Genomic DNA, 24,819 nt, shown 5'->3' on the forward strand with positions numbered 1-24,819 from the left:
GATCCGGACGGTTGCACAAGCAGCTTGAAAAAATAGTAAACAAAGGTGAAGAGTGAATGATTAGATAGATGCTTGGGGAAAGTGTGTTTTTACAAATTATCTTTCGAGCCACTACTTTGATTCAGTGGGCATCGAGGAGCCACGGGAGGGTTAAGAAAAGAGGCTGTGGCCAGGATTCCGTTTGCTCGCTCCTGGTCCCAGCTGCGGCTTCCATCATCCCTTTGTTTCCTTCTCCACGCCACACCCTTTCCTTCAATTAAGCCAGCTCCTTCTCTTAGCCCACTGTTTACACGTCCTGCTCCCGATTTCACATCGCCTTTTACGCTCGCAGACAACAGATAACCTCATTTCATTGCCCTGGTCAGCCTATGTTTTCTTTCACAAATTTCCTTACATCTCAGTTCTTCCTGGAAACCTAGCCTGATTAGGTAGGTCAAGGTGAAGTTCATCTATACTCATGATAAAATATAATCTCTCCCTGTATTGCTTAAACCAAACTGTAAGAGACAGTCACCCCCAAACATGTAGATATTCATGTCTAGACACTTGAAAATATGTGTGTGTTAAGCCTAGTTGTTTATTTAATATTTCCTGAGAGCCCAGCATTCATTTGAAGGTATTCTAAAGCAGTCATTTACATTTTTAATAAATGCCCTGAAAAGGAAGGGTGAAGAAGATGAAATGAGAAAAGGAAAAAAGTCCCAGCTTTTATGGAAGCATTCTTTGTCTATGCAACAAATACTTATTAATTATTCATGCAAGCAGATATTTATTAAGCAGCTGTGAGATGTCAGGCACTGTGCTAGGCACTGGGGAATCAGTGTCAACCAGTACAATTCAGAGTTTGTTAAATAGGAAATATAAAACTTAACAAATACTCAATAAGAAACAGTTTTGAAAAGTAATCAGAGACTAGAGACTGCTGAGAAACAAAGATCAGAGCCAAGCCTGTGCCAGTAGATGAGACATCTGAAAGGACCTTTCCATTCATTGCTCCCCAGACCCAATGAGCAAAATGTGGTTTTGAACACCACCTAAAGAGCACTCTAAGGTGAAAGTTAAACAACTAAAGCCAGAAGTTTGGTTTTTTATTTATTTATTTATATTTATTATTATTATTTTGTTTTGTTTTTAGGGCTGCACCTGCAGTATAGGGAAGTTCCCAGGCTAGGGGTCCAATCAGAGCTGCAGCTGCCAGCCTACACCACAGCCACAGCAACACCAGATCCAAGCCACATCTGCAACCTACATCACAGCTCACGGCAACCCTGGATCCTTAACCCACTGAGTGGGGCCAGGGATTAAACCCATATCCTTATGGATACTAGTCTGGTTTGTCACTGCTAGGTGAGGATAAGCACACCCAAGGCCAGGAGTTCATTAAATGAAGATCTTAAAAAAAAAAAAATATTTAGATGGGGTAACTTGGTATGTTTGGAAGAGGCCCAATAATAGCATATTCATGTGGTAGGGAAAGAAGGCAATTTTTATTCACGAAAAGATTTAAGAAAGAGTTAATAAGAAAGAAAAAGATTTTTAACGACAACTGCCAAGTTCCCTCAGCATTTAAGCCTTTTTTTTTTCTTTTTGCCCCAATAACAACAAAAGAAGACTTTCCAAAGGAAGTAGTGGAAGAAACCCCATTGCTTGAGACTTTAAAAACCAGATGGTCCAAAGCCGCAGAAAATATTCACGCGGGATCAATCCTTCATTGGGTGAAAGCAAAGGGACCAGACCAGTGCAGTTTGGGTCTTGAACATTAGCTTAGCGGTGCTTGGGAAATATTCACTTTTCCTTAGACCTCTGAATTTCTTGGCTCTCCCCTGCGCTCCCGCAGCACTCTGTGTTGACTTGTTTAGGGCTGCTCACACCGAGGCTGCCTGTTTACTTGGGCACCTCTTCTGCCAGCTCCAAGTATTGCCAGCTTATCAGGTTTTCTTCCTGCCCCTGCAGGAGTGCTGTGTGCCCTGGGTTCTGGAAATGCTCCTGCAAGATGATTTTGCATTGGCTCTCTCAGAGCCCCAGGAGTTTTGCAATTTTTATGCTAAATTTCTTGGTTTGGAAATACCACACTTGAGGATAGTATATGTTTGGATCTCACATTGTACAGTCGTGGGGCTGTGATTTCTCACAGGAAACCGTTTCCCTCCTCCGTTGACCACCACCATCCAGATGCCTGGAGAGACAGAAAGCTTCCTTGTGTCTTCCCTGGGCTGGCGGGGGTCTCGCTTCCAGCTCCTTGCTTCTCCTGGGCCTGAGGCCACGTCTGCTGTACCCAGGAAGATGTTAAAACTCCAGCCTTAACCCCACCCTGTAAATGGTCCGTGTTCCCCTTTAAGCAGGTGGGGAGAGACAGGTCTGTTTCAGCCTGTGGACCACATTGCTGGAGGTTGAATTCCTAGTTACAAGTAACCAATTATTGCATTAACACTACAGTAGAGACTTGGCTTAATTATAAGTGTTTTCTAAACTAATCCAAGTCAAATAAACAAAAATTTGAGTGTATACTATAGGCAGGGCCCATGCTGGGTGTCTGATTAATCAATAACTCAGTATTAATTACTTCTTGACAAGAAATCTTGTGTCGAATTTATGATAGAAGAGGTCTTAAATGGCTGCTGAATTTATGAAGTAAGTGATCCTAAATGGCTAGATCCTATTCCTATTTAGGGGAAAAATGACATTTGTGTATATAATTCCTCAAAGTAGAGATCCCCAAATGTATGTTCGGTTCTATAAATTAGCAGTATTACATATCTGCATTTGAGGTCATGTCGAATGAGGTTAATATGGTTCTTGAGAGTATGTCTTAAAAATGGGGTTGGTCGTGGCTCATCGGAAACGAATCTGGCTAGTAGCCATCAGGACGCAGGTTTGATTCCTGGCCTTGCTCAGTGGGTTAAGGATCTGGCATTGCTGTGAGCTGTGGTATCGTTCACAGATGTGGCTCAAATCTGACCTTGCTGTGGCCGTGGCGTAGGCCAGCAGCTACAGCTCTGATTCGACCCCTAGCCTAGGGATCTCCATATGCCGTGGGTGTGGCCCTAAAAAAAAAAAAAAAAAAAATGAGGTTGGCTTTCCAATTAAATGAAGTCCTTCTGATTTAAACTATCTATTTTATTCCCTATGCTGACCAATCACTTTCTCTCCTAGAAAGTCAAACTAGTTCTTGCACTATTGATTTGCAAAATTTACATGACATAAACATTATGCGACAGAAGTTGTTTGTTATTAAGAGAGAGGATATCACCTCAAGGAAACTTGTTGTCTGGAAATAGGGAAAATCAAAGTAATTTTATTTGTATCACGGATTTTTCACTGTTGGCTACATTGGTGACAGCTGCTTTCACATTAAATATTAACAGTATTTTGTTTACACTTGGATGTGCTGCAGTAGGATGTAGATTTTACTCAGAGTCTTCCTGGTTAGAAAGTATATCATTCCAGTCAATGACACACTAGTTATAAAAAGCCTTAGATGTTATGATGTTTCTAAGAAAATTAGGCTACCACTTCAGTGTCAAAATTTTGAAGTTTTATTTTATCCTTGAACCTTATGAAGTTATTGTTTCTGGAGGTCGGAAATGATAAATTATTAGGAATTTCATTTGGTACAGACTAATACAAACAGTTGTTATCCACAGGTATGGCTTTAGGAAATCATGGATATTAATATAAATTGTGTGATTGTAATGAATGAGATCTGGAAACAGTTAATTGATTGCTGGAAAGAGTTGTTGGACTTTGGATTACAAAGCAAATTAGGGTTTATATTTCTCATTTTCAAGACTAGTAATACAATAAAAGAGCACATTAATATATTTGTTTGAACTTTTTGCAGTGGTATAACAAGTCTCACTTGTAAATTTTAATGTCGTTTCGGTGACATGTATTTTTTAAAAGCCTAACTGAATTGAGTTTAATCTTTCTTGTTTGCGAAGTATGTCTATGATTTGTTTTGTTTTGATGTCACTTTTCAATATATGAATATACCCATGAGATAGGCTCCTGCTGAATTTTTGGTCACTGTGTCATCAGTGCTATGAGTGCACACTGTCCATTGTTTAAACAATGTTGAATCCACTGTGGGCTGGCAAGAAGCATCTGGGAGCCAGACTTTTCCTGTGGACACATGCCAAGTGGTGTATTCTATTTCCTCACTAAAGTGAACTATATTGAGATAATTTTTCTTCTTGAGTTTTTTCAATCCACAAATTATTTTCCAAGCTAAGGGAGGATCATATGATAAAATTGTTTATAACGACCTGAATTCTGTAATAGCTGGCGGAGAATTACTTAGAGTAGGTGTAAATAAGTCATGCAATTAAACTACCTTCAGATAGTTAACGTTATTCTCCTAATGAGACTATTCCAGAAAGTTCATATGTCATTTCATGTGTTCCCTTTAAATCAACAATTTACTCTAAGGAAGGACCCTTTAGTACTATAGTTGGGCATGCCCTTAAATTTACGTGTTTGATTGCATTATTTAATTAGAAATAAGGCTTAAATTGCATTTTAATATATATAATGATAACATTAATCTTAACTAAAAATACCAGGAAGAGTTTGTAAAATGTCGTTATTTAACTTTTAAAAAATCTGAATAGTTGTGGTTTGGGGATGAGAAAACAAAAATGCTTTGTGCTGCTGGAAGATAGACTAGGAGTTAGTCTTGGAGCAACTCTTCCTGCCTAGACTGTAGGCCCCTAAGGTGACAGGGATTGGTCTTTCCAGAGTTCATGGTTATTCCATCCGCTGCTCTGGAACACTGTTGAGTGAGGCTGTAAGATCTGGTTTGCCTGCCACGTACCTTAAAAACACCCTGGCGCTTGTACATGAGAGCAGACGTTTTATTTGTATTGGCCTTATGTCTGCAGTCTAAGTAAGAGATACTTTGCAAGTGAGCGTTCATCCGTACCTTTGGAGGGGCCCAAATTGAACCAAGGTGGTTTTTTAAGCTCGGTTTTTTTCTTCTTATGTCCGTTGACGAACATCAAACCCTGTTTTGCAGGAATGAACATCAAGATCTCCATCAAAAGGACTTTGTGTGCCTGAGCTCCCCTTCTTCCCCCCAGGTTCCACCTTGCTGCTTTTGGCAAGTCCTCCCTATGGAAATGTCCTAGTTCTAGAAGATCTCTCATTTTCTAGGCACTGTAACATATTTTATCATAAATTTTTGTGTCCAAAAATACTTTTCGCCTTAGAGTTGAAAATGCTTTAAAAACATAATTCTGAAAGTCCATGCACAGCCCCTCATAGGTGCATGGAAATTTGTATTTTGACAGTGCCATTCTTTTGTACTATGTAAAGTGCTTTAATTTGCTGCATTTTTCATGTCTTACCACAGTCAAATGTGGTGAGGAACTAGAGCTATCTTACTCAGGATTAATCAATCTTCTTGGGCTCCTGGCTAGGACAGAAGCTACTTTCAGCTCTGCTTGCTTCAGGGCTTGGCCTTCTTCTGTTTTTTCATCATATTCAGTCTCTGAGAGGGAGGTGATAGGAGATGATTTTTTCCATTTGTGAGCTGCCTTCCAATGGAAAGAAAAATGAAGGGGGCAAAAGCCGAGCTGTTCACTCTTTGTAGCCATTACAAACATGACTCTTCTGCTTTTCAGCAGTATACACTATTTTTCAGGGGAACCCTTTTTTTTTTTTTTTTTTTTTTTTTTTTAGACTCTCAGAGTTAGGTAAGTTATTTTGTCATTGAAGAGTGTTAAAAATAAGAATATATGTCAGTATGAAATCATGAATATTAACTTTCTCATAAGTTGCATGTTATGGCATTAGGTTTAAGTGCTGTTTAATTAAATACAGATACAAGTGATGTGTGCGAGGTCTTACATTGAAAGAGAAGAAGAAGCACAATGTTTTTGAACTCGGGCTTTGGAGGCAGACTGCTGTGGTTCAGATCCTGACACTATTTCTTACAGCTGTGTTATGCTGAGCAAGTTACTTACGTGTTTCTGTGCCTCTGTTTCTTCATCTGAAAACGGAAATGACAGCAGTACCCTCCTCATAGGGTTTTGAGGGTTGAATGAGATTTTTATGTGTAGTTTAGCAGCCAGCATGGTACTTGGTACGCAGTAAATCCTTAGATTATTGCTGTAATCACTGTTGTTATAAATTGTCTATGCACTGGGCATTGTACTGGCCGCTTCCGCTTATTTTATCCTCACAACAGTTCTCTAAGGTAGAGTTCATATTTCGTTTTCCAGATTGAAAACTGAGGTTCAGAGATTTAAATTAGCTTGTCTAGTTTATACTGATGGTCAAAGAAGGTAATATGACCTTGTGCAACGTGAATTTTATTTGCTTTACCAGTTCTATTATAATTAATTTTATATTAGTATTACTTAGTGAAGTATACCTCTATTTAGAAGTTTAAAAGGCAAGTGACATTTCAAGATGCAATGTTCTATTTATACATTTAAAAAATGATAGGGCATAAACCACTTGTGGGATGGAAATACTATACAACTGGATTGTGATGATCATGGTACAGCTATAAATGTAATAAATCCATTGAGTAATTAAAAAAATAAAAATAAAAGATAGCACCTTAAACTTGTGTGGATAAAGACAACATCTTAGGGAAGACAAAGAGTGGATTTAGTGATTATTAAATTCAGCACTCTCCAGAGTACTTCTATTCAGTGAAAAAAAAAAAAAGAACATAAACCCCTTGAAACTTTCTGTGAAAGGAAGCCTCAGAAGATATGGCTCTAGGCCAGTGGTTCTCAAAGTGTGGTCCATATACTGGGAAATTTTTAGAAATGCACATTCTTGGGCACCACATCTACTGAAACAGACCCTGTGCGTGAGACCCAGCAGCCTGGGTTTTCACAAGCCCTCCAGGTAATCCCGACGGCTGCCCAAATTTGAAAACCACTTGTCTAGGTCAATAACACATCACAGTGATACCCCAGAGATGTTGATGTAGCTCCTACCATCTATTCCCAAAGTAAAGGTTACATATCGCAGAGGGAGCATGTAGTGATAATAGAAAAATGCAATTTATTTGATAATTGCTCTATAAATATTAAATACTCAATACTATGTATCTGATCACTTCCATTCCTTGGCTTCTAATCAGCTGGTAGGTGTTACTTTCAGGCACAGCCAGTTGAGCACAAAGGCAGGGGGTTGGGGGGCAGGAGGAGGGATCAAGGGTGACTCTCTTCCCACCCTCCAGGCTTCTTATGTCTGAGGCACACGGAGCCAGGTGTCAGGATGGTTAGTTTCTGTAGTATTGAGCAACAAGCAATCCTCAACCAAGAGGAACTGACCCTAGAGTACGGAGGGGGAGGAAAAGCGATGAACAATCATGTTCATTGCATCTTTTTCTTTCTTCAGATATAGTTTAAATGTGAAAGTAGCACATTTAAAAATGAGGCAGGCTGAAGGATATAGGAAATAAATAGGGAAACTGCTGCTATACCCAGATTTAATTATGGGAAAAATTAGACAAAAGCAGTCCTCTTAGAATCCATCATAGCTGGGGGCGGGGGGGACTGGCCTCCACCAGACGTATTTGCTAGACTTTAGGAAGGAAACTCAGGGAAAAATAGGCACACATGTGTGATATTTAAGACAAATGTTTTAAAATCGAATAGAAATTAATCAATTAGTCTCAGAGGATCCCAATGAGAAAAAAAAGGGAGAAAAACTGAAATATATTATGTCTTTAAGCTAGAATCTATCAATGAATGTGACTTTTAAAGTGACATATATGAACTGTGAAATGGCCAAAAAACTAAACAAAATATGAAAATAGCTAAAATGTGTAAATTACACTAAAGATAACAAAGAAGTGTATAATTGGTTTTGTTTGTTTCTGAAAGTTATTAGGGGAAATAATTCAAAGAAAACAATTTTGTTTCTATTTTATTTGTTCCCTTTCTGTCAAGAATTATCCTCTACCTGATAAAATTGATGAGGTAAGAGAAGCCCAGGATGAGCAAAGAGGTTATAATAGAATACCTACCTAATCAAAATCCATTTAGTTTTCATTCAACAAATATTCATGGAAAACATATTTTGTTCCAGCCCCTGTGTTAGGCTGTGGTAATATAAATCTGCCTTTGGGGAGTTCGCACTTGCAAGAAAGTAGACCAGTAGACAAATATTTATAATACTCTGTGAGGGAACAAGAGTGGAGGCCGGTACTATAACTAAGGCTGTGCGAGCACCAAGGGAGAGTGGCCAGCGCCTGGAGGGGTTTGGGAAAAACACCCTGATTCAGGGGACATTTGAGCCCTGACCTGAAGATGAGTAGCAATTTCGTTTATCCTCTGGTCCCGGTGAGACAACATCACAAGACAACTTGTGAAGGAAATCACTGAATGACGGGCACTGCTTTTGAGGGAAGCACACAGGTGACGGAGAGGTTCGACGTGAGCCATGTAGCAATTAAACTGTGAACTCTTCAAAAAGAGTGAGAAGTTGTAGCATCTGAAGAGTTCGCTGAGGTTAGACGTAGATTTATCGTGAGGATCATGGGAGCTACCCTAGTATGAGAGTGAGGAAGGCAGAGCTGGGGAGGAGAACCTGACCCATGGCACAGCCCTGGCTAAGTACAGTCTGAATATGAAGAAAATCCAGCCTCGTAAAGATGGGTACTAGTAAGAAAGCATTTTCATAGTCCTTGCAGGTCATCCCAGGTATTCTTTGATCCTGTACCCAAACTTGACAGCTGATAGTTAAAGGCTGATTGCAGTGTGGAATCCTAAACCATATCAATGAGGTTTTTGCACACTGTTCTAGCAAAATTCAGGAGACTCTCTTGTACTTTGAAGGGATCTTTTACCCATCATGCAGTGGTCAGTTGGAAAATATTGGTTCATTTACATTATACAGAAATATTGACACAATTATGACCGAGTTAAAACACCACATTCATTAATATCAGCACCAATCTCATTCGAAACATCTTTAAATACTGAGAAGCTGTCAAACTCACATTCCGAGATATAAGTTTATAAAATTCTAATTTTGCTTGAAAGTTCAGATTTTATCATTGGCAATAAATGTCAGTTGTTTTCATTGAAATATCAAACTCAGTTTGTTTTTGAGGAAATGCCTGCCAGATTCTTAAGTCTGAGGAACCATCGTTTGTCTGTCAGTCATTCTTTCAAGTAAATACGATGTTCTATGAAAAGAGCAGCTGGTTCAGCCTGCCGCTTAATCCCTTCCACATCTGGAGATGCAACAGCCGTGCTTTATGCCTTCTTCTGATTTTGTCTCATAGAATATTAGAGAGACCTGTATTCAAGGTTGATATTAAATGAAAATAATAATTTGTCATTAAGGAAATTCTCAGGTGAAATTGGCTTGCTTGTTTTTAATGCTGGTAGAGGGCAGTGAAGAAAACAGTGACAGTTTGGTGCCGCTGTGTTGATTTATGCTGAGGTGTCAGCAGTTTACCCATCATTGCTCTGCAGCATCAGGGCTAATGTTAACACAATGAAAAAGGCAACTACCTTAATTTTATTATGAAAATGGTTTTGACCTCATAGACCCTCTACCCCTCAAAAGGGTTTTGGAAACCACTTCTGGTGCACGGGATATGGAACCAGACGTCAAATGGGTGATGGTTCCTCTCTGGGCCTGCGATTTTTCTTTCTTGGATGCTTGAAAATGAGGTTAAGGTGCAGTGCACACGAAGAAAGTGAGTGTATTTGCATAAGCAGGCAGAGGAAACAGAGCCAAAGCCTGTAACAGATGAGTTCTCCATTCATAGATCTGCCTTTTTCCTAAGGTTATGGCAGACAGTTCCTTATAAAACAGCCATGTTACAATTAAACGAACAGCTTATTTATTATTAGATAGCATTTTTTACAGAATAAAATTTAAAACAAACCAAAATCTATATCGGGATGAAACATTTTACTCTCTGAAAAGGAATGGAATCAAAGCAGTTTACAATGAAATACATATGTAGTTCATCAAGAAATGTCTGGGGATAATGAGATACATATACATTTGGGATGTTCATATTAAAAATGAGAATTTAAAAGACCCCAGAAGCTGAATAAAGGGTTCTGGAAGGAGATGTGCATGGTGTTAATAACGGTTATGCTTAAATCTTTGATGACTTAAAATTTTTTTTTCCTTTTTGCTTATCACTATTTTTTTTTACCTCCAGCAATGAACAGATAGGTTTTGTAACAAGAATAATTAGGAAAAAAATGTTAATTTAAATTTTAAAAAAGAACTCATATGTAGCAAACTGTAATTGTACAGAGCCAGATAGAGGTTACTATGACTGAGAAGTACTTTAATTTGGACCTTCTTGGGTTAAAAGAATTTTAATATTGTAGAATTTATTGTAAACTTTACTTCAGAAGCTAAAAGTGTGAGCTTTGTGGAATGGTTCGAAGAATTTCACATTATCGCATGCAGTGACTGCAATACAGTGAGACAGGAGGAGTCACATTTCATAATTTCCCCATGTCTAGTACTCTGTAGGAATAGGATCATTTTCTGACTCCCAGTAGCTTCTGGCAGATGGAATCTGGCCTAGTAAAAACCTTTTTTTTAACCTATGTACTTTCTTTGCCTGCATAGTTGCCTGTAGAGTCTGTGTAAGTGTGTGTAGTGTGCTCCTGCTCCTGAACAGAGAGGTGCAGCTAGCGTGGAAGACTCTTTCAGAAGTGTCTGCAGTGCACGTTGCATAGAAGGCAGTGCAAGGAGAAAAGAGCAGGGAGCAAGTGCCATGACCTTGGTCCAGTCATTTAACACCCCAGTTTGGTTCCCTTTAATGAAAGAAGGAAGTTGAACTGGATTATAGCTAAGGTGTCTTTCCTTCTAAGATTTCCCCCAGGTCTGTCAAATGAGCTCCTTGCTTGAAATTGAGGTTTTTTCCCCCAACATCCCAACCACGATGTTAACAAGTTTAATAGCTGTGAAAAATCATTGTTTTTGTGTTTTCAGATTTGTGTATGTTATGAATTTTAGTATTATATTACAGAAATTTACTATACTCCGATGGGCATTTCTTTTTGCTTTTTAAGTGCAGTGATAACTTTCCACAGTAAACCTTATAAGAATACAATGTCAGGGTTGAAAATTAGATTGTGTGATTGAACAGGTATTATTTATTTTATTGCCGTTTATCATATTAATCTTCTTGGTTGCTAAATTAATAAATGGTTGCAAAACACCTAGCTCCTTAGGTAATGAACTTAATATTGCATGCTAATTGTGGATTTTTTTCCCCCTCTGAGAAGTCTGATTATCTCACTGTCCTCCCCAAATCCTGTTCAAAATGCTCCAGATTAGCCATCATTCTTTCTACTTTACAGAGAAGACACTGAGGATTAGGAAGAATTTCAAGGTTACATGACTTTTAACAACAGGCCCCGGTTGCCTAATTTCCAGGAGAGTAAACATGACTCTGCCCTTTCAGGCATCTTTATCTTTCTTTTCATTTTGAACTTAGTATAACACTAAGAGGCACATGCTTAAATCTTTATAGAAGTATGTCTCATCGCTATAAACTACATGTCAGTTTGTTAACTAAGAGAGCCCTTTAAAAGTGTCATATTTTAAGTTCCCATTAATCCAGGGCTTATGGGCCCTTAAGGAACTCACTTTTCCTCATTGTTATAATTTTAAATTCCCTTGCGCATATCCCAGACTCTACTCTTTCACTTCTCTAGCACCTCTTCCACCAGTGTGCCCCAGGTCTTAGCATGTCTGGGGCATGGCAACTGGAAATTCTGTTTCTAAATCATCACTGAAAGGATTGCTTAACCTAAGATGAACTTCAAAACAGTGCTATGGTTGGACAGAATATAACCGCATATGTGAAAATGTTTTCCAGGTCCACAAACAGCCAATATTCAAATAAAATATTAGCAAAAATAAAAAAGTATCTATAAACTGGAGATTTTAATAAAGATCAAGGAAATAGCACCATGGTTTAGAGCTGGGGCATCAGTGGCAGATGTGAAAGTTTAAATCCCAGCTCTTGTTCTAACTGGATGAATGAACCTAAACAAGTTATTCAGCTTTGTAAGTTATATTTTTTTGCATCCATAAGATAAAAGTACCTATTATTACCTCATAGAATTATTATGAAGATTTAGTGTTATAATGGATATAAACACATAGAATGTGAACATTTAAGCAATAAATATTAACTTTTCTTGAGATAAATACATAGTTACATAATCAGATGAAGCCTAGGCAGGCAGAGATCTAAACCCAGCTTCTATTTCAGAGCCTTACTTTGGGTCTGTGTTTTATGTCTTTAAAATACATTGTCGTTCAGTTGAGCTGTTTTCTGAAGGTGTTTAGTGAGAAAGGTAGTCATTGTGTGAGTCAAAGATTTTCTTGTGTTGTCCTCCTCTTCTCCCTGGAAGACAGGATGAAATCCATCTTCAGCCCTGATGCGAACATCATACACGCTGGTTTGGTGCTAACAAATTGTCTTTAGCCTTTTTCAAGCCATGTCAGCTGTACATGTCATTTGCTTATCACTTTTCTTTTTTTGGCTATTTATCCTTAGGAAAAGACATTAGTAAGCCCGAAATAGCCATTTTGTAAAAACTGCATAGCTAGACAGATCTGTGGTCCTTATTAGGGTAATAATCCATCTGTTATGGAACTGGATCAATTTGTAAATTAAATTGATTAATCTAGCAGGGAAAAAAAAGGTCTTGACTTTTCCCACAGTAAGCATTTCCTTAAATGGTAGTCATCCTAAAAAGATTTGGGAAGACTCAATTTTCTGGTCTATTTTTTTCTCTTTGTTCATCTCAGAAAGAAGGCTAAGTATCCATTAAAAAGAAGAGTGAGAGTAGAGTTCAAGCTTTTGCATTCTCTAGGGTCCGATTGCTCTTAGAGGGTTTATGTTTTTGATGGGGTTTAATGTTAAAACCTTTCAATGACTCAGAACCTTTTTAATACTCGTTGGTTAGTTTAGTAAATGTAAAACTGTGCCTGAATTATCTTCTGCAGTTAGTTCACTTTATTGTTATTTTCATCTTATCTGATCCAAAAAAATCTCCTGATGATTCTTCTAACAATGTGTGATTGGAATAATAACTTCACATGTTGAAGAGTTTTGTGCTGCAGCTGAGAGGCATGTAAATACAAGCTGCTTATTTGCAAGAAGCTTCCAGATTTGCAATATGATTGCTATGGTAACCACATAATGAAAACCTTATAACCATCTGTGTGGTTTGATGGATTTTACTGCATAGCTGAGCTGTTTTTGTTTACTGTTATTAAAATGTTGAATGGAATATATTAACCTACAAACACTGACTATTTGAGGTATTAATTAGTACTTTATAATGACATCGTACCTCAACCCCAAATAAAATACGTTTAATAATAAACCTAAATGAAACAGTATGTGTGTATATTTCTAATTTATCGTGAAGGTGATTATTGCCTAGAATTTTTGTCACTTGTCCTTATGTATTTTTTGAGTGGTGTGGAGTGATTTGCTCTGTTAATAAATGAATATAGTTGTAGGGTTTATTTTCATCATTTTTGAATCCATTTGTTCACTTAGTATTTCTTGAATATCTCCCTTAAACCAAATTCTATTCAACGTTCAGTATGAGGTTTTTTTTCCCCTAGACTAAAAAAGAATACACATACCAAATTTGATTTTGTTGTCTTCTATATGGAAGCTGTTTGTACTGTTAGCCTAAGATAAAATGAGTTGTTTGACTGTTGTTAAGAAAACTTGATGTAAAAATAGAGACAGCTTTGACCTAAAAATATCAGTACTAGGTTTGAAAAGGAGAAAGAGAGTGGGTTTTTTGGGGGGGTTGTTTTTTTGTTTGATTGGTGTTTTGTTTGTTTTTTGACCCTCGTATCATCCTGAGGTTGGTGGGTGCTTAATTTACCTGGGCACAAGAGCTTTTTCTTTTTGGGGCCAAACCTGTGGCATATGGAAGTTCCCTGGCTAGGGGTCACACTAGCTTCAGCTCCGTTTGTGATAACTAGTCCTTCAAGTTTGGCATAAGTGAGATAATTGTTGAAAAGAAAAGAGACGGGATTAAGTATGAGACTTTTTACTAGGTCTTCTGTGTATTAATTACTATCTCAACCATATTAAATTGCTAATATTAGTTTCGACTTAATAAGTATAAACTGCCAATGATTTCCAGCTGTTCCTTACATTGGAGCTTTCATTCTTTTATTTGCCTCAAGTTACCAAAAAAATAGAACAGTTATAATTGTCTTCTAAGTACAGTCACTCTCAACCTTGATGTCAATGCTGGTTTTTATTAATCACCACTTTAAACTTTGCATGAGACTTCTAAATTTACATCTGCTGTCCTGACCCCTGACCTCTCTGCCAGATTTTCCCATTGCCTCTGGACATCTCTTGGTTGCCCCACCAGCATGTTAAAGCTCTCGTGTCAGAAACCCAACTCCTTGTGTTCCCCCAGCAAAATAGCTTATCTTGGCTATTCTCTTTTTCGTAACGGCATTGCCCTTTCTCAGTTAACTAAGCTCAAAGCTGGAGTCATCCTTGATTGCTGTTCTTTTCCCTTAGCCCTCCACGTCCAGTCAGACAGTTTATCTTTTCCGGTTCCTTTCCCTCGCAGAACCATCTCCTTTCATTTCCTCGGCCCCTTCTGTCCAGGACTAACTTCCCCTGTAGCCAGACTGGGAGTGGTCTCTCCCCGCACCCCTCCTCCAGGCTGTCTGGGACGATGGGATCCGGCAGCCACTCCTCGAGCAACCTCGGTCCTCGGCTCATACATCTTCTGGGGCTCTTCCTCCTCCCCAAAGGTGTAACAGCCTGAAGGCCATGGCAGGATGTTCACGGATCTTCAATGCTTTGCCCAAATGACCAGCACGGTCCTCCGTCTGCTCTCTCCCCACGGGAGAGCCACCTTCTTCAGCTGAAACGAATATGCTCATACCTTGTTCTTTTGTCCATGCCTCTCCCTCTGTCTGGAAACTTCCTCCTTCGCATCTCTCCTTGTTCAGAGTCTCTCCGTCCCTCGGAGCCTTTGCACGTCTCCATGTAACGTGGCTGGTTTCTCCTCTGCCCTCCTTCAGGACCTTGGGCCTCGCAGGTCAGGTCTTATGCCCTTTATCCCATTTTCCTTTGGGTCTAGAACAGTCATTCTGTCCCCTCGCGCTGGCAGCTTCCTGAGACAGAAGCTTCCTGCTCTCCTCGCCTTTCTGGTAGAACCTCTCTCTTCCAGGTAGTTAATAGTCAATGAATTAGTCACAAAGACTGTCTCTGTATTTGTCAGTATATGTTTCTTTAAAGCGTAAGTTTTTTTTTGAAGTTATGACTCTTTTTGAACCCAGTTGTCCTTTTATATGCTGTTTTGTTCAAATGTTCTGCCTTAAATATTTCTAAATGGTGTGTAAATCCTTAGATGGGGAGGTGGTCATGTAATTAATATTTCTTTCATGTAGAAGGCACTGTCTATTGACTCTTTAAAATTCCTCCCATTTCGTCTTATGATTTTTCTTCCTATGACTTGGGGAGGGAGTGTGGTGGGAGTGAAATAATACAAGGATATGTATGAATACATGCAGGATAAAAAAAAAATGGGACTTTGTAATCACAAAACTGAGTTTGAATAACAAACATTGGAGATTACTTTTTTGAGTCTCAATTTGTTTTTGTGTAAAATGAGGATTTGAAAACGTTTACCTATGCAGTCTTAGCATCTGCTGCGATGTATGACACAGTGGGTCCTCAGTGTGATTTGGGAGGCATCACCTTGAAGGGTGAGGATCCTTCTAGCATCCTCCTGTGATGATCGAGGGAGACAGCATGAAGAACCTGATACCTAATTAAGGACGTACAGGCTAACTGCCTTTTATATCACACATTTCCTCTTTGCTGTGCAGATGTCGAAGGACCAGGATTTTACCTGTAGCCCTCGTGCCAGCTAATGATGTGGTCCATCCATAGAATGCTGGGTGTCATTTTTATTGGATTTGCAGGGCTTTTCTGGACTTAAGATTGTTCCGGATGAGTTGCTGTAAGCATTTAAACAAAGATGCGAAACATTAGTACATATCTTCAAGTTTCTCAAGCCAGCCAGTCCGATTGCTATTTGGAAAGACCTCAAGGTTTATTTGTTCCGCTTCAGATTATTGAGGCCGGGCTGTGAACGTGGAGGGGTTTCATTCTCTGACGGGGAATATTTGTGTGTTAGAACCTTTTCCATTAGCTCTTCGGTTGGGGTGAGTCCTGTGTTGTTCTCCCCGAGGAAACCCCGCGATGTACCATTTACGTTGCCATTTGTTTACAGAGGAGGAAGAGGAAGGTGATCCGGAGAAGGAGGAGGGACAGAGGAAGATGAGTCAGGACAGCGTTCATCACACCACAGGTAAGGAGTGGTGCGTATTTGGGTTTCTGGGTTTCGCTCATTTTCCTCTCACGCACGTTCTTACTGCTCTAAAGCCGTGTACTCGCCCCCTCAAGTCGGCTCCTTGGGTCTGGATATCTTATGGCCGATAAGCCGCTTAGTCCCATTTAGGATGCATGAAAACCACTTGAGAAGGATTTATAAAGTAAGCCAATTTATACAAGGTATTCCTTCCTGAATTACTTTGTAATGACTCAATTAGCTTTCATTTCTGCACAAAGGAGATTTAGTTGCATAAATTAGCTTATCATCATTGAGGAAGTGTCACTGCTAAAGGACAGTTTATAGATACAACATGCAGTTGCTGTCAAACCTCTAAGAATGTAATATAGACATCTGTGTATACTTTGTGCTTGAGCAGAACAGACTTCTGCCATTCAGAGACTAACAGGGGACAACAAGTTGCCCAGGGGACTGGCAATGTAGACATCTCTGAAAAGGTCAACTTGACACAGGCTCTGACAATCGACCCACAGCTCTGTCTTCTTTGATAAAAATCAGATAAACTTAAGACTGCTAATTGATCTGCAGCCTGTTTAAATGTTGGCCATGCATATCTTCATTGCATATGATTAACGCAGAAAGCAAATGAATTGGGTAAGAAATGCCAGCGTCCAGTGACAGCAGCTTAAAAATTGGAAAAGGACACTGGTGGCCTCGAAGCCTAGGAAGGATATTCCCCTTATCCATTTCCACTTGGCACATGGCCCCAAGTACTAATTATGACTGAGCCTGGAAAAATAGCTCCACATGCTGTGTACAAAATCACATGATATGGGCAACTTTCCTGGCTGGTTGTTATTTCCAAATAGCAAGAGATAAACCGTATCTGTAGTGCAAGCATGAGGTTAGTTTTGATAAACCAGCAATTATTTTACACGGAAAGAAGAGAAGGGCTGCCTACTTATCAGGACTTTACACCTCTTCATAGCCACATGTCAGCTGGGGCAAGGTCTGCCATATCGTCCCATGTCCTGCCAAGAGCTCCAGTTGGGGGTCACCTCCCCTCTCTGATATGTGCACACATCACTCTTCCGAGCTGTCAGGGGCAGGGTGGACAAGAAGTGTGTGGTCAGGAAGTAGCTTTCCAGAGACCTTCCTACTGTGACATGTGGCAAGGAAACAGAGGCCCAATTTCCGGACCTGGACAGGAAAGCAGGAGCAAGTTGCTGCAAAAGGTTTTGGTTTGCTCTTTGCAGAGAGGAAGCGAGACCGAACCCCCTCGACGTGAGTACTCTGGTCCTGCAGAATGCAGCTGCAAACAGCCAGGCTCAGGGAGACCTGGAGGACGATGCTCCAGAGCAGTTTAAGTGTGTACGTGTTGTTATGTGCATTGTGAGGCTGCTGCCAGAAGCATGTCGTTCTCTTTTTTTAAAATTTCCATGCAGGTGTGGGAGGTCGACCCACACAGATATTTCTTTCCCCAAATATAAGTAATTTGGCTTAAAGCAAATTGTGTTTTTCAAAAACCCTTTTAAGGTAACCATCTCTCAAAATTTTGCCTTCGAGGGAAGGAAGAAAGAAATCCGTTTTCCCTCAAAGGAACGCAATAAGGAGATCTAGCTTTTCATGCCATAGCTGTAAAGCACTGCAATAATTCTTATCTTTAGTGACATGAAATTCTTTTCAAGCAACAGTTTTAATGCTTTTGCATAGCAGTGACCTTTGCTCTCCCCAGGCTGTCAAAGACGTAACACTAGAAGTTTGTTTGCCGGGCAGGGCAGTGAGTTGACAAGGGTATTACTATCTTGCTGAGCATCACATGATGTGAACTTCTAACCTTACTCAAGAATGTTCTTTATTTTTCACATCGGATTTTGCTAAAAAAATTGTTTTCAGACTCTTCTAATGTAAAACATGTAAGCAAAACCAAAATTAATCTAGTATTTCTTACAACTTCTTTCATGTTCAAGCTTATATAACCTGCATATATTTTATATATATATATAAATAAAGATTCCATTTTCTATTTTGGAACATTGTGCACCATGCATACCTTTCTAAAATCGTTCTTAAACCTATAACGCGACCCAAGGAGAGATTCCCTATTATCTTATTTCTGCATGTGTCATCCACTGCCTTCATGTTTTAAAAATCTTTTCATTTTGGCAAAAGTAAGTACTCCAGTGCTTAGCTTATACTTTCATAACAGTTCTGTTATCAGTGCCCAATGATCTGGTTTTGCACGTTTAACTTACAGGAGCAATTACATTGTTTGTATCCTTCACAATATTTTTTTCCTTTTTTACCTTTTTTAACCACATGTGCCTCTCAGGACAAGAAACGTAATGAAAAAGGTTGGGGGGGGGTAATTTTGAAAACATAGATCATGATGTGGACAGAATAGGAAAATCAGTTCATGCAGTAAAGACAATGAAACATTTAAACCCAGATTGTAATCTTATCTGTGGTTTATGACATTATAGCCCATCCTATTTTTTTGCCATTGTTGTTTTTAAAAAACACAGCTCACAGGGATTAGTTTTCAGTTTTAGCGTTAACTTTTGTGACCCCTCTGTGCTTCTAAGGCTGTAACGATTCAATTTTTTGTGTATTTTAGGCACACTTGAAATTTAGAAAGGTAAACCAGAGGAGCTTGCTGCTCTCTAAGGAACAAGATAATTCTTAATTTTTTTTGTCTAGAAATTCATATGAAGAATTTTGACATCGCTTTCCTGAGACCAAGGCCAATAAACATACACGGCGAGGTTTTCTCCCCAGCTGCTTCTTCTGCATCATAACTTACATTGCACGCTGAAGTAGATAGAATAGTAAATTGTGTTTACAGGTAACCATGTGATCTGAACAACCTATTTTTTTAACAGAGCTCACATGGGGGACACAGAAATGAGGCTGGTCTTTGGGTAACATCATCATCAAGATTGCAGAAATCACAGTAGAAAATGCATCTTTTTCCCAGGATTGCCAGATCGCTGGCTCTGTTGCCTCTTTGCAGCCATGAGATTTAATGAAATGCCCGTGATGCCCATCTAGGGAGAGATGCATCTTGCACACGGTGGGGGTCTCCCTTCCCCTCCTGTGCTCCTATAACTCCCATTAGTGTTAATGGGAGTTTCACCAAGCGAATCGAGGGGGAGAGAGACCCCAAAGTGCTGCGATTATGTGTTAGAATCACCATTTACTTTTCTTTTCCTTCCTTCTTCCCCACACCTCTTAAAAAAAATCTACTGAATGAAAAACCATTGTGAGAGAATCTGAAAAAGGAAAGAGCAGGTGAACAGCTGAAGAACCCGCTGGGATGCTCGAGCTAAGCCAAAACTTCTCTAGGTTTTAGCCCAAGTTGTGTTTCTTCAACCTTTTGGGATCAAGCCTGAGGCTGAGCAGCATGGGGAGCACACAGGAGCCTCGACTGGGGAGCCCAGCCGTTTAGATCCTTTTACCTCCTGGCCAGTGACTGAGGCGGGGAGGGCCTCGCATGTGAAATGATGTCATCCTCTCTTTGCTCTAATTCCTTGACTTTTAAACTGACACTGACAGACTGCATGGGGCGCAACATTTGACCCAGTTAGCAGTTGATTTAATCTGACTAGAATGTTTCAACTTCTAAATCTCTATTTGTCTAAATAAGTGGTTTTTAAAGGAAATCAGTCACTTTATTATTAAGTAATTTTTTTCTAAAAAAGAATTGACAATGTTTGGCATGATCCGTCCAGCCAGAGCGCCCTCTAGTGTCCATTCATAGAATTTACATAATAGATGCTTGGAGGGGGTGGGGAAATGTAATGTACGATGGCCACGGGCATTCTCAGCTCTTGGTTGGATTCCCAGGCTTGTGTAGGTCCCTGCTGGCTTCTGTGATGAGCGCTCAGATGCTAGAGTGGAGAAGTCAATAAGGTGTCTGTCTCTCTCTGCCCCCTTCCTTCCCTCTCCTCCCTGTCTCTGAAAATAAGAGAAAAAAATTAATAGAAAATATTCTGTTAATTCTTCGAAAATAAGAGAAAAAAATTAATAGAAGGATTTCACTCAATTGAGTATTCTGGTCCTTGTTTATTTTCTTAAAAATATAATTGAAAATCAGCGTCTTATTTCTTAAACAAACAGACCCTGCATTGTTCAGATTTTCTTTTCAGCTTTAAAGAATGTTTCAGATACTAAAGAGAATTTTTGAAATTTCTAATAAACTTAACACGTTGAGTAATTCACAAACCATGTGTAATAAGACAAACGTCCTCAGGACCCGCTAGTGTGACTGGTTGTGTGGGACTTGCCAAGGAGCCTGCTGTTTGAGAGCCATAGAACAGAACTAAGATGACAACCCCAATCCAGCATGTGTCTCCGCAGCTATCCCCTCAGAATTCAAAGATGACATTCCAGTGACGGAAGTTGTCAGCACGTGTATGTTCTGCCTGGTTAGTGAATACACGGACATCTTATTGATGTTACTTGCATTCTTTTTGTGTTAACTCATCAAAACTCAATTATCATGAAATTAAAAACAGGAAACGGTTCTCAGTGTAACAAAAGCATCCAGTGTATTTAACTCTATGCTGTGTTTCAGGAGACCCACATTGTATAAGTGACAAAGCATTTATTACCCAGTTTATTGTGGTATTACAGAGCGAGAGCGCTAAATAATCAATCAGTTAATGGTCTGTATGGCAGTTTGAGCACATCACATCCATTGTGCTTATGCTGTTAGAAGGATGAGCTGATAACTCCAGTGTATGTTGCATGTTTATTCAGAGCCTAATGTCCTAAACTGGGGCTGACAGAAATCATGAAAAATGCAGCTTTGGCACTGGCGATTTCAAAGTTCCTAAAATATTTTAGAAATCACTTGGAGAGGCTTTGGGTACACAAGTCCCTAAAGACAAGAGCTGGAATTGTCCCTCGGATTACTTTCACTTTATTCTCTTCCTTTAGCCAGTTTTATGTTTTAGAATTTAAAAAAAAAATAAGCTTTTTTGTTACCTTGTTTGGTTGTGTTTGTACCTCAGGTCCTTTGTTATTATTTTATGACGTGTCCCAGATTCTGTAAGCTGCTTCTTTCACAACAAGTTTATCACATCTCATGGCTGCTGCTCATTATGCAGGATGGCTGACTCTTCCCAGAGCAAGCAAGTGGGCTTAGGTCTGTTATGTAAAATAAATGGGAAGGAACTTTTAGGTGCGGGTTTGAAGAAACATGTTGCAGTTACAAGTGTTAGGTAAAAACAAGAAAGGGAGAGAGGAAAAAAAGAGACATTCGAAATCAGATCTTTTTGAAAATGGTCCTGAATTAGCTGGTAGCCCAAAGTAGGGTTCTCGTGTGGATGTCATGGACTGTTCTTTGAAGGAGACCATTTTGGTGATTTGGGGTGGCCCTTTACTTGCTGTTGGTTCAGTTTTAAATGAGGGCCCATTACAGGAAAGCTCTAATTTTTGTTTTCTCCTTCTTCTTCTTCCTAGGAGATAAAAGCACAGACTATGCTAATTTTTACCAGGGTTTGTGGGACTGCACAGGAGATCTTTCCGATGAACTGTCATTTAAACGTGGTGATGTGATTTACATTCTAAGCAAGGTAAGCAGTTCTCCCAAAATGACACCTGTAAAGGGTGACTGCAAAGCTGGATTTTCATGCATTTGGATTTGCAGCACTGGGGAAAATGCCAGTTGGAATTCTTCTAGGTCCTTGGTAACAATTGGGAGTTCACAATAATTAATTATTTTGTCAAGTGAAATGTAATCAAATTTTGAACACAATCAGATAACAGGATTCAACTTAACAGTGTGTTTACCTATCACTTCAGCCTTTGGCTCCCATCCACACACTGCCTTCTCCAGAAACAATGTACTTATGTGAAAGTTAACATTGTAAGGTATTAGGTTATTTGTTATGTTTTTCTTTCCTCTTCCTTTTTATTCTTCTGTGTGCTTATTCTGATTTTGTCTGCCATTCACTACTGGAAACACTGTGTTTATAGAACAAGTTTTTCATCTTTATGTAAATACATTGGGTGTTCCGACAATTTAAGAGCAGTACTTTTCAGACAGGTTTCTGTCATTTTTTAAAAAGTTTAACATAATTGTAATTGTAAACATAATAGAAAAGTATGTTGCTGTGAACTCATCCTCACCTATAAAAAAATCATTGTCCCTGCCTCTTAAGATTCTGGATTATTCAAAATCTTTCTGTCCTTAGATCTAAAAGTCAAGTTTCTTAATTGAATATACTTCTAATGACATGTGTGGGCTCCTTTAATTTTCCTGTCATAACTGTGCCTACTATAATATGAGGATTAAAAAATACCTGCCCCAATCTATTTCATGAGGCTGCTTTAGAAACAAATGATGTATGGAAACTGTTTAAATCTAAGTAGAGAAATGTTACATAAATCATGAGTCTGGGAGTTTAATGTGCTTTGTTGGTTAGAGAAATATCTTGGACTTTTCGGGAAGATAATATGACTTGTTAGATACAAAAGGGAATTTGGAAATAAGGTCACTTATTGATTTAAACACTAGTTGACTGGTGCGTAAAACATACACAGAGAATCTTCGAACATTCCAGTGAGAGATCTTAGGGGTCATGTATCTATCCTTGGTTTTACAGATGAGGGAACTTGGGTCAAAAAAGCACCAGAGCCAGTACTTAACCAGGCATCTTGACTCCCAGACCAGGGCTTTCCACTCTTTTTTTTTTTTTTTTTTTTTAGCTTGTATCTATCTTCCTTCCTTTTTTCCCCCTCCCTTCTTTCCTTCCTTCCTTCCTTGTGTTTAATTTAAACTATTATAAAGTACCTATAATGTTCGGGGGCCCCTTGTAGGCACCAGGAATCCAAAGAAAATGAGATATAAGGACTTGTAGATTATCAAAGGGAAAATAGTAAATACAGCCAAGTGCGATAACTGCTAGTTGAGATGCCCAAAGCTAAGACCTGTCTCATTTCTCTCAGTCCTTTGCTCACTCGTATGGGGTTTTTTTCTGTTTTGTTTTGTTTTAAGAAAGATGCTTTCAGTTCTTGGAAGCTATAAATAGCCATATTAACAACTCTTGGATTAAGCCTATTACAGAGCATTCAGTAGTCAGCTTTTTGAGTTGGTTCCCTAATATAGAAAGCAAACTGATTAGTTTCAGTTCTGGACAAGAAACTTTCTTGGAATCATTGCTGAAATTTACTTAGCTCACAGTTTCTTTTACCAATTTGGCAGTATAAAATTAAATTGTGTGTAAAATTGCATATAAAATTAATTCTATTCATTCATAAGTGATTGGTTTCCACTTGGAATTTCAGACTACGGGGATAAAAGGCAGGTAGCTATTCTGTTCCTCTGGTAAAAAAGGAACCTTCCAAAGCCCATGTGGGTCTGCCCTCGAAGTCTGCTTGATGACTCAAGCTGCCTTTGTTGCCGAAAGCCTCAGAGAACCAGGCTCTGGGACAGGCTGGCAGGCAAGCCCCTTTCACTTGGCTTGTGTTATTTCTACCATCGCCTCAGAAAATCATTTTCAGTGGATGTGAAATTGAAAGTACAATCGTCGGTGTGTATCAGGTTTCTAGGATTCCGGGGACAGCTATTCCTGTTCCCCCAAACCTGTTTTGTGGAGATTATAATTTTATATGTTCAGCCTGTCGTAGGGCGAAGGCCAGTGTGTGATCCACTCGTAGGAAGAATATACTCTCATCTAAAATTTCTAACGGCTATTATTTGGGTGTGGGCTGACCAAAAATACTGCCTTTATCAGCCTTTCACAAGGCTTAAAGTTCCGCCGTTGGCATTTCATGAGAGGCCTTCTAGCGAGGGCCATTTTATCTGGAGCTCATTGTGGTTTTTGAAAGAGGACTTGGTGCTGTGCAACGCCAGCATAGCACCGCGTTGGCTGGATGATCAAATACCCACATCTACCCAGCTGCGGTCCTTATACAATTGGGCAGGTTGGTCTTGGTGAGGGTGAAAGAGAGGAGACTTGGTTTTCCTCTGTGGAATTTGGACAAATTGTGGGCCATGGATGGGCATCTTGGCTGTTGTTTGTCAGGTTGCTTTGGGAGTCAGGATGTGTTTGGAAAGACTCTTCCCTACGCGGCTTTGGGCAAGTTCGGATAGGAACCTCTGGAGACTCTAATTTTATATTTGCTTGGTCTTCCAGTATTTAATCAAAACTTTGGCAAAAAATGGCCACAAAATGATATCATAAATTTATTTAATATGTGCATGACCATGGCAGTTTGAATGCTGGGTGTTATTATAAATTCAGAACTCAAGGCTCTGAGAACAAGAGAGCCAACGATTGCTTTAAAGGGCCTGTTTTTAGATCAAAGTAGGGCTGATGCTATATATCAGTAGGTTTTTTTTTAAAGTTCAGTAAGTATAGAAATCACTAGCATTGTTAGGTGCCTAGAAATTTGTTTAATCGTTTGTAGAGTTAGATTTTGTGATGAAGGAATGCAATTTTGCCATTTGAATTTATTTTTTACACCATCTAGTGGCTCAGAATGAGTGGTGCAG

The 24,819-nt window shown here is 39.3% G+C and overlaps 1 protein-coding gene across 3 annotated transcripts in view; it reads left to right on the top strand.

Annotated features, from left to right (window-relative positions):
• The window catches only part of SKAP2 (src kinase associated phosphoprotein 2), a 153,036-nt gene that overhangs the window by 115,851 nt on the left and 12,366 nt on the right, over nt 1-24,819 (top strand). For all 3 annotated transcript variants that reach the window (XM_021078832.2, XM_085005662.1, XM_021078833.2), the window contains exons 10-11: nt 16,257-16,334; nt 21,783-21,895. In XM_021078832.2, coding sequence (XP_020934491.2) covers nt 16,257-16,334; nt 21,783-21,895 — 191 coding nt within the window. The remainder of the gene's footprint in view (nt 1-16,256; nt 16,335-21,782; nt 21,896-24,819) is intronic.

Source organism: Sus scrofa, chromosome 18 (assembly GCF_054392235.1).
Source record: "Sus scrofa isolate SSC_HxYL_T2T_F1_AM1 chromosome 18, Sscrofa_HxYL_maternal_Yorkshire_Landrace_v2.0, whole genome shotgun sequence".
NCBI lineage: Eukaryota > Metazoa > Chordata > Mammalia > Artiodactyla > Suidae > Sus > Sus scrofa.